The sequence below is a fragment of the Anser cygnoides genome, chromosome 4 (genome assembly GCF_040182565.1).
Source record: "Anser cygnoides isolate HZ-2024a breed goose chromosome 4, Taihu_goose_T2T_genome, whole genome shotgun sequence".
Classification (NCBI taxonomy): Eukaryota; Metazoa; Chordata; class Aves; order Anseriformes; family Anatidae; genus Anser; species Anser cygnoides.
This window is the reverse complement of record NC_089876.1, coordinates 58,794,762-58,805,450: the sequence shown is the minus strand read 5'-3', so window position 1 is coordinate 58,805,450 and position 10,689 is coordinate 58,794,762. Positions and strand designations below refer to the sequence as shown.

Here is a 10,689-nt window from a genome sequence, read left to right as displayed (position 1 = left end):
GATGCTCTCTGCTTTGGCTTATTTTTAACCCTGGCAGCTTCCAGTAAGTGTCAAATAAACAGCTTCTAATAAGCTGCTTAGAAGCTGTTTCTAGTAAGTGTCTTTGCTTTGCATTTCCCATCCCCAAAGAATTATACACTAGTCCTTCCTATTAAAGGTTCTGAAACTCGCCATATGTGTAGCTGTAGCTTGCCATTATGGAGGTAACCGTAAATCATGGTATTAACATTTTAAGAAGTTTTTTTTTTTTCTCCTTCTTTTTCGTGATGTGCCTTTAAAAGAATAGCATAAAGATTCAAAACTGTGTTTTAATTCACCAAGTTTTAAACTCAGCAATTGAAGACAGAATTCAAACATTTTGTCATCTCGGATTCTCTGCAAACACAGCCTATTCTCTCATAGACAATCATTTTAAACTGTTATTTTATGCAGTGTTTCTTCTTTTGCAGTCTTTCAGCCATCACTTTAAAAGTGCCTCTGAAGAGTGGCAGTGGTAACTAGCATTTTTTTTCCTTGTCAAATGCAAATCTCTCACCTCCCAAGTGTGAACATACAAAGCTCTCTGACTGGCTTTTTTTTTTAATAACAAAATTAGGGCACAGTTAGCTAAGCAGAGTGACCCGATTCATGCTGGATCAACACGTTATCAACTTGAGGTTGTCACTACAAAGTGTGGTGAAGTCTGCCTGTTCCAACTAAAATCAAAGCGGTCTCCTGACATACAGTAGAGCTGAAGTCAGCAGTTTCTACAAAGTGGGTCTAAATGCAGATTGAAGGATCTCTTCTGTGTACATATGTAACTACCAGTGCCAACCTAATTATTTCTAATCAAATACTTTTTGTCGTATTTTTACTCAGGAGGACATGAGAGAAAACAGTTCTAAGTGATTTTTTTTTTTGTTCTTTGGCTTTTCGTTATCTATAGAAGATTTGACTTTGTGAGGTATATTTAATGTTTTCTCTAAAGTAGGCCACCCGAGAGATCCCATGGAGTAATTCACTTTGCTGAGTTAGCAGACTAAGCCATTGGACGGAGGAAAAAAGACACTGCCAACTGTGAAGCAAATGAATCAATACCCGTGCAACTGGATCGCTTTGCTTCTTCCGATAGAACCAGAAAAGCGATAGTGCAGCTGTAATATCTGACATACAGGTTTAAAAAGCAAATATAAACGCACACACACGCACACATTGGGTTGGCTTTTATTGGAAAGCCTAGATGCAATCTATAGTTATCAATTTGTGGAAAATTCAGGACACATATAAAGTTAAGAAGGCAAATTAAAAGAACAATACAAATCAGACGAAATATACATCTCAAAATATCAGGATAGCATTTTGACTGGCATTGCCTAAAATACTTAGAATCTCCTTTTTTTGTAATATGTTTCTTTTAATTATACATATCTTTTTCTTTAAAAAGATCTTTTGTTTATATATTCCCCAAGGTCACTATTTCCTGCAGGAGCATGTCCAGATCACAAGTCTTTTTTTAGCAAGAAATAGGCTCATTATACCTACTAACAAGGCCACTAATTGGCTTGATTTGACTTTATCTAAAATGATCACCAACAGATACTATAATTTGTTGTTTATTGGTGCCAGAACAAAGGAGAAGGAACTGGTACGCGTCAAGTAGAAGATATATTTCATTGTTGACATGTTATACAAGCTTTTCATATTCAAACAGAACAGAAACATTTGACATAATTTAGAATATGAGCCTATTTCAACAGAGAGCACTTACAGCATGCTAAATACAGTGCTGTGGAAGAGCCACCCAACAGAACTGCGAACACCTAGCATTTTACATCTTCAAAAATAATACGTAGATCAATGACACGCCGCTGGGGTCTGACATATCATCCTCCTCTCTAAATTTAGGGCCCTCAAGGCTTCAAAGGTAAAAATACTAACAAACAACTAATCTGTGCTTTCATTCTAATAGATGATTAGCATTGATTATATGTGTAATTAGTTCTGTATGCTCTACCAAATACACACATACAGTAACAGCACCGATACTGTAGATTCGGTAGCAACTTGGCCGGGAGAAATTCAAATCTGTTTATCAAACAATCCTAATGTGCAATTTAGAGTATGTAATACCATAGACTCTCAGAATACAAAGCAGTTAGAAAACTATTTTTATTACATCCACTTGAACCATTCATAGTTAAGACACGTTCACTTACTATGTTTCGTCATTATAATACATGGATAGAAATAACTGTGTATATTTCAATGAACATCAAAAAAAAAACAAACAATTTTGTCTCATCTTAAAAATATTTGTTTTTGTGGCTGAATTTAGTGCTCATGAGAGTAAAGCTCTAAGAATGGTTTCAGCCAATATGTAGAACAGATGCCATAGATGCCCCTACAGGCTTCCTATAAGGAACCAGCTGCACACTTCAGTTACGTCCTGCAGCAAATACACTGGGCCTTGGAGCAGAGCATGCCAAATCTATGCAGTGGTGTTGAGATGCAGACTAGGCACTAGGATTAGACCTTCCTCTCCATCCCCGTGTTCTGTTTTCACAGTAATGGAATTTGATCTGCCAGCTGAAGGCCAGGAAATGAACCTACTGAACAGCCTGCCTGCCTAAAGAGCTATTGTGTAGCATCAGGTCAGAGGTACGCTTCTTCTATCTGGAGTTATAACATCTAAAAGAGCTGTACTATACAGAAGACAAAGTTGACATAACTGGATGAAACTACATCATTTCTTCTTCTTCTTCTACATACAATTTGCCAAGCACCTGAGACACTATTCTCTCCATTGTGAAACAAAGCTTCTAAAAAAACAACAGAAACCCCACTTGGTATGAATAAATGTCCATTTATTACGTTAGGGCTGAAAAAGACAAGGAAAACCCAACCTATTAAAGTCTTCCATCATAATAAACGAGACTTATTTGGTTACTGTGCCTTCTAACAATGACTGATGAAGTGGCACTGGCCTGGGTGACAGGAGAGGTACAGGAGGGAAGGGAGCTGCAGTCTGATTCAGCCAGCCACTTTGGAGTGTTTCATCCTATCAGCAGAGTGATAGATGCACAGCTTTAAACCTAATACAAAAATATTAACACTTTTGGACATTAGTTATCACTGTTATATCTCTACAATATAATCCTTTATACTGTACAGCTATAACATAAAAGGTGCAATTCCTTTTTCTTTAAAAAAATCACACACAGCACATGTTTTTATCATTTTATTTTTAAGTATAAACTTTTTTAAACACTTTACATAAATTAACTCCTCTGAGACTAATATTTGATGTACAGTAAATTGTAATTCATATAAAAATCCATAAACAACTTGTCTCACATAATTTACAAAAAAATCAGGGTTTCCTTTGCTTATCTGTAACAAGGATTCTACTTGCAGTTTTTTTCCCCCAAGGCAAACCATGTTAGCATTGTAAAATCCATTATTAAATTCCCATGGTAGCATAAGTCACTTGTGCCAATGTCCTTTTAGAAAGCAGCACAGTTTAAAGCAGTTGGGTTGTCTATAAACAGTAATTTTTGCCCCACGTTTTAAAATTAACAGATATATACCACATCCTATGCAGTGAGAAAGAGAGAGAAAAAGAGAGAGAGAAAGAGAGAGACTACTTCTGGTAAGCAAAGGTCAACAATTCAGTAACATTTGGAAACACTGTATGGGTCTGTATCTTAATTAAATACAGTGCCTCAAAGGAACAGACAGCCTGTTGCAAGATCTTTAGGCCTTTTTCTTTTCTTTTTTTCTTCTTCTTCTTTTTTTTTTTTTTAATACTTTTCAGTCCAACTTGAGTGCAGCGATATGCATATGTAAACATATTCTTTAAAGCAGATCACCTTTAAGGTCATTGAGAAAAAAAAAGTTTTGTCATTAGCAGTATCATTCTTCTGGAAGGCGCTCTTTTCCTTAGAGTCCATTCGGATTGTGCTACAGAAAAAATCTGAGCAAAGATGTAAGCTTAGGCTCAAGTAGTAATGCAGCAAAACAGTTTGGTCTCCTTTTTAGAAGACACTGGTACACAGTCTCTTTGGCAGCCTGAGCTAAGCCAGTGTGTTACCTCTTTCCTATCTCACTTTGTCTGAGGAACTGTATATTGTTAGCGCTGTCTGCTAATTCTGGATATTGCTCCACAGAGAGTACATAGTACCCATCATATCCTTGTACCTTTCCAGCACTTAGCAACTGCCTCTTTTCTCCTTCTGTCCACAGCCTGGCGCCTTCCTCTCCATCCCTTACTCTCTGTTGTTCTCTGGCCCAGGCACTGGAAAGGGCTCTTTGCCTGGCTTGCTCCAGTATTCGGGCTTTCTCCTCATCAAGCGTCATGCCATAGCGGACGTGAAGTGCTAAAGCACCGTATTGCATTTCAACATCGGCAAACCTACGAGTCCTGCCGTTTACCACGGTCGTGGACTGGGAAACGGTGACGTTGATGCCATTCTCCAGGGCCTTCCGCCCACTCGTCAGCCTCAGCGTCCCAAGGTCACTCTCGGGGGAGGTGGTCTTGATAAAATAGTGCGTGTCCTTTCCTTCAACGGTGAAATGCAAGTTTTCTAGGTAGTAGGCATTGTTCAGAACAGCTGCCACTTTTATGCAGTCCTCGTTTGCGATGTTGAGCACGTTCGTTTGCACTTTCCCTTGATTGACAGCCAGCATCACCCCCTTCCCGATCAGAGACTTCACTGTAGCAAACCACAGCCACGACTTCTCTCCGCTGGATTTCCGTCTGCTGACCTGCACTTCTGCCATCTTTCCCAGGGAAAGGAAAGCCTTTGCTTGTCTCGCCACTTGTTGTTGCACTCCAGAAATTGGCTGTAAACAAGAACAGAAGTTTTACCAACCATCTGTAGCCCTCTAGATGCCAAACAGGCAGGCTTTCTTGGTGCGCTGCCCATGGACGACAACAGGATATGCCACAACTGACAGTGCCAAGGAGTTAATTAAATCTACATACTGCTTGTTCTACTGAGCTGCAAGACTATTTGGTTTGATAATGTTTCTCTCTTTGTCTCCCTGAGAACCTGCGCATGCACAAAAGCACTGTTTATTTCACAGGCTACTTGGTGGGCCACACAGGACTTTTGCAATACTAATACTTAATAGGGGAAAGAGCTGTCTTACTACGGTGTTGTCTAATCCTTTGAGCCTGTTCAACTGTGGTTCCTGTCTACCACAGTTCCATCTAAATTGAGGAGATTCTTGCAAGTCACGAAGCTGTGCGTTAGAAGGAGAACAAGCCTTTCTTTACACCGAGTCAGGAGATACAGTCTCTTAAGTAGCTGCGGTCCAAGGCCAAACTGCAGGGAGGCTCTCATATCCCCTGAAGCTGGTAAACGAAGGGGGCAAACCATGAGGATAGGCTTTATGGCAAAAGAGGAGGAGGTAAATGGTACGGAGCAGAGGAGTGGAGTGTTGGGGACTGATGCTCTTTCTTGCAAATACAGGCACAAACTGACAAAAGGGGATATGTGAAAAAGCTGCAGCCACTCCAGCTACGTGAGCATCCATTTCCCTTCAAGTCTCAGCGTGCTGGCTGGGGCCTGAAAGAGACGAGCGGTCTCTCTCCAGAGAACTTCAGAGGGGTGTAATCCTGAATACAGCAAAGTGCTTTGTTGACAGCTGGCAAAGAAAAGGGGCAATGAATGAAAATAACCAACAGGCAAGTCTAAAATATGCTCACTTATTACTTCATGTTTTCCCTTATCTAGGGTGTTCTTGTTGGAAAGGCAGGTGTGCCATAAAGGGGAGGAAATTACAGTTGCAGTTCTGAGGTGCAAAGGCACACGATGGGAAAGCTAGGGTAGGAAAATATGTTTTAAAAGTTTGTTTGACTGTTAAGAGCTACGTGTAGGCCAGTACGCTAGATGCACTCTTGGTAAGGTGAGAGGACAACCAGAGACCAGGACCTGTCAGCAGAACTGCTGTGGTTAGCCCCAGTGGCAAGGAAAGTAGAAGCAGCCAGCAGGAATGGTTACCTAGCGTGGCCAGACAGCGGGGCAGCTCACATTATGGGGTCGACTGTGGTTGGGATGAGACCTTACCACTGTGCAGAATAGGCACATCCTATCTGTCTAACCCTGGGGCTTAACAACAAGCTGTGAATGAGATCGTATTGACGGAGGTGGAGAGCAGACAGCTGCCCTAGCAGTTGTCTCAGCAGGAAACAGAGAGAAAGATTTAAATAGCTTTGGCTGTACTTTTGAAAAGGAATAGTTAGTTTCTGTAGATTATCCAGCCTATCTTCCAATTGACCCTTTGTCCTTTCAGTAAAATATTGTGTAAACCCACTTAACTCTTGACTGACAAATAAGGCATGAGCCTGTTCACTCTTCCGAAATTTTTGGATGGGATACCAAGCAGGAGTCATTAACGCAGACTCTGCAATCTTAATTCAGCCTCGCTGCTAATCAAAGCTTGGCAAAAGGTTTGCAGAGGCTTCTCTGCTTTGCCACAAGGGCAGCTTTCTGGAGGGTACAGTTCCTGAGGGAATTCAAATTGACTTGGGCTCTCAACTCCCCTTAAATGTGGCAGATTCTTGTCTGCACTTGCTAACAAGTATGAATTTCAGCTGTTCTGAATCCTACAGGAAAGCTATTGAGCACAAGATATATTCTAGCCAGCACACTCATCAGTGAGAGCAGCAAGATGCTATAACAACTTAATGACAAAATTTGTTTATTTTTAACGTAACCTCAGAGCTCTGAAGCAAAACCTCAGAGCTGAGTACAGCTCACTCCCTAAAACGTTTCAAAATACTAAGCGTTTCTTATGTTTACTTCTGGCTCCTGGTTGTGTTTGCTTATTCAGCAGTGAATACCAAAGTTACAACTTCTTCCTACCTGAGAATTTTGCATCTTTGTTTTCCTTCCCCCCCTCTCTCCCTCCCTCCTCCTTCGTCATGTTGCATGTCCCTGGCACTCCTCACATGCCTCCCTGGTACTCCTGTCCTGAAGGAAGGTTTCTGACAACTAGCTGGCTGCTCCCATCTCTTTGGCCAGACTGGTTCTCTTCCTGGTGCCCTTTCCCTGGCGGTACTGGGTAATTGTGTTCTTTAGCCTTTGAGATCTAAATAAACAGCCTCTAATGGTTCCCCACAGCAGTGCCTGATGACAGGTCTCTTATCTCCTGATAACAGCCCAGAGTACGTGCAACACTCTTTACTGCCTCTACTATTCATGGACAGTACCATTCTCGTGGTGTACTCTATGGTCTTTTTCCATTACTTGGTCCCTGGCTATTAAACTACACAGATATTGGGTCACTTCATGCATGCAGAATTCCCTTCCATATATTCCCTTCCGCTGGGCCACCTTTTAATGATTTTTTTTTTCTAAATTAGCTTGCAAGGTTTTAATCTTGTAAAGTTCTCTATCATGATTCTTGTAAAAAGAGAATGGTTTTTGACTACTCATGATCAGATTACCCATTTTACTGTCTCTTTTAACACTTCCTTCTTAACTGAGAACTGGAGAATTTTAGAGGGCATAGGTCTTTGATCTTTGAATAAGCTTGATTTGTAAACAACATTTTCTTTAATAGCGGGTTTGGATTTTAACTTTTACATTCATTTCTTTTATGATTTAAAATTCTAAGAGGTTTTCAGGTTTGCAGTTCATTTTCTTCCTCCCAAAAGAACTTCATAAGCACCTGGAGTTTTGGTTTTATGTAATATAATGGATTTTACCTCAGGTAATTTCATTTTCAATATTTTATCTTTACATATAAAACATGGTTAATATTAAAGAGAAGTAAAATTGTAGTGGTGCCTGGTATGCATAATTTATATCACCTGTTCTTCTGTTTATTTCACAGTCTATTTTTTGCTACAGTGTTCAGTTTCTGCCTTCAGGCAGAGTGTTAGTACAAATCTAATCTCTGTAGTTTCTGCTAGGAAACTCAGACATCTTTAAAGGGTCTTAAACTTCTTTTAGTTGATTATTGTCCTTCTGCATTTTTATTATTGCTGAAAGCAAACAAAAAGCTTATTTAAAATTGTACCTAGCTTAGCAAATCTGTAAGAAAGAACATCATCTGTAACTTCTTAAATTATTTTGAAAATAAATAGATAAAAATCAGAGGTTTGAAAAGTACTGTTCAGATTTAACTTAGCAAGTAGCCCTGGCAGGATTATCCATGCCTATTAAGAGCTGAATAGGAGGGAACATTCTATCTCCTTCCATTTGTATGCTTATCTTTGTTTCTTACAGGTATATCTTCCCATTGCTGGCTCTTCACAAGTTCATAGGAGGGTTCTGTTAAATCAAATTTAGGAACAGGAAAACCGGGAATGGCATTGTGCAGATGGAAGCCGAATGTCACCAGCCAGCTGTTAACATCTGAAAGAGATTAAAAAAAAAAAGAGAGAAAAAAAATGTTAGAATTGTTCAGTATTTTATAATTATTTGTTACCATTTGTACATGGAATAGCTTTTGACATAGTTGATCTCCTTCTGTAAGATGAAAATTATTCAACAGTCTTTGCTTTGATATGTATGGATTTAGATTTGTGCTACAGCTAGAATAGCAAGCCGATGTAGAAAACCTGAAGTCCTAAGCTTACGTGAAATTTCTGCTCTGTGTTCCAGGCTCTTTTGAAAGGTACTGCAGGTTTCAGCAATTTTAAAGGCCTCAGTGACTTCCAGAACGAATATAGGAGCACGACTGGGTGAGATTTCCTTCCAATATAGCCTAAACTAACTGGGATTTCAGGGTCAGACTGATCACTCTCTTTGTTATACCTTCATCATCAATACATCAAAATAAAGCGAAAGAGTGCTGCTGAACACATCCAGTTCTTTTGTTATACATGTTTTATTGTAGTGTCTTCAAACTGTATCTGAAATAACACCTTTACAGTCAATTACCTTTTAAATGATTTGGCATCAAATTTATGTTGATTCAAGAGAAATCTCCCCCGCTTCCGGATGAAGTCAGATTGATGAAATTAAAAACTAATGAAATGTATTATAATTGTGTCAGTAAGTAGACAGAATACTAAATTAGCATTAGATAACATTATTTATGATACACTTTATGTTCTATTACAATAAATAAATTAGGGATGCTGGCAATTAACTAATTAAAAATTGTTGGGCAAGAATGGGTGCTCTGCCTTGCTAGTTTCTGTCTTTCTACCCTATCTGTCTTTCTACCCTATCTTGCACAAATATTAAGCTTGGTGGAAGTTGGCAACCTTATCGAGTCTAGTAGTTTTTATTTAAGAAAACCCCACACAAGTGGAAGAAGGAACAAAATTCTTCCAAATCTTAATAAAAAATATGTACCCAAAAATAATTTATAACCTTTCCAGATAAATGATATGCTTCATGAGGCTCTGGATCTAAAAATGCCAGCCAGCTGAATTAGTCATTGTAATGATAACCTCATATAAGCAGTATGTATCTATGTATTCCATATGTGGAAGATGTTAATAGAAGAACTAAAGCTGTATTATGAGGGCAACTTTTGAACCACGTGCATCATTTTCAATGCCACAAACAATCTGATTGCAACTGCATCCCCTATAGCACATGCTGCTAGAAGAGGCCAGATCCAAAGGTTTACTATCATCCTTGCTCCGAGGCAACCTGTTAGCAACCCTATTAATAGCTGCTGGTTTTTAAATTAATGCAAACCCACTTCATTCCTGGTATGATTCTCTGAGTGGTAGCCTCACAAAGTGGAGCTGAGCTCCTCCTTTGTCTAGTGCTGTCTGTGTAAAATATACATTTATTCAAATACAAAAATTCAAATGATTCTGATTGAGCCATGCACTTTTCAGAAACTTCTGGTGATGTGTGTTATTTTCTGTACGTAGATTAATGGAAAACAATACACATCGCTAACTCTAGATCCACGAAAAGCATATAGAGATTCCCTAACAACTCAATTGTACAAGTAGCATGTCAGCAGCTTTCTAGTGCCAAAAGAGAATTCTGTACTATGTTTGTATGTCCTGCTCTGTACTTCCCAGTCCTGCCTGTGTAGTCATCGGACTACACATCATTGTTGAACTTCCCTTTCTTAGCCAATTTACATTAGCAGCCTTGCAAAAACACGCTCTGGCAAATCAACCAACATACTTCCAGTGAACACTTTCTGCCGTGTTCATGAATTTAACTGGTCACAGAAAGACTCCTCCTGCCCTTGCTACTGTACATTCTCATTCCCTCTTGTTTTTGGTACACAAATATGCATTTCTTACTGCCCAATAGCCCTGATACATAAAAAAAAAAAAAAAAAAAAAAAAAACAGACTAATTCAAATGTAAGGAGATTATCATGAGTGTTCTTGAGGGGATCTTGCTCTTGTACTTGTTCAAGAAGTCTATCTATTTTCATTATAAGAGCACTTGGCAATGTATTACAATACTGGAAGGAGAACCTAGAACTCCCCTTTCCTTTCCCAATACACTGAGATCTCTGAGCAACCCAGTGTTACAGTTCAGTTGGTGGATGAGGAAGAGATGTATTGCACTGGTACGTTGAAATGTACTTTGGAAAACTCAACCCCTCTGTATACTGAGATACTCTGAATTATCATTTTGGGTCAAGTCTAATACTAGGGCATCATAAGGATTGTGTAGGACACAAGTAGTTCTCTTATTGTAGTTACCTATGCCTAAAAGCTAATAATATGTTGTGTATTTCCATCTCTCTTAGGTACCTAAATCAATGTCTA

At 39.2% G+C, this 10,689-nt stretch overlaps 1 protein-coding gene across 22 annotated transcripts in view; it reads right to left on the bottom strand.

The window, feature by feature from the left end:
- Positions 1-1,187: 1,187 nt before the first annotated feature.
- TENM3 (teneurin transmembrane protein 3) overlaps positions 1,188-10,689 on the bottom strand; it is a 1,343,587-nt gene continuing 1,334,085 nt past the window's right edge. For all 22 annotated transcript variants that reach the window (XM_066996182.1, XM_048078283.2, XM_066996188.1 and 19 more), the window contains 2 exons: positions 8,215-8,345; positions 1,188-4,821 (listed from right to left, as the gene is read on the bottom strand). In XM_066996182.1, coding sequence (XP_066852283.1) covers positions 4,066-4,821; positions 8,215-8,345 — 887 coding nt within the window. In that variant the 3' untranslated portion in view covers positions 1,188-4,065. The remainder of the gene's footprint in view (positions 4,822-8,214; positions 8,346-10,689) is intronic.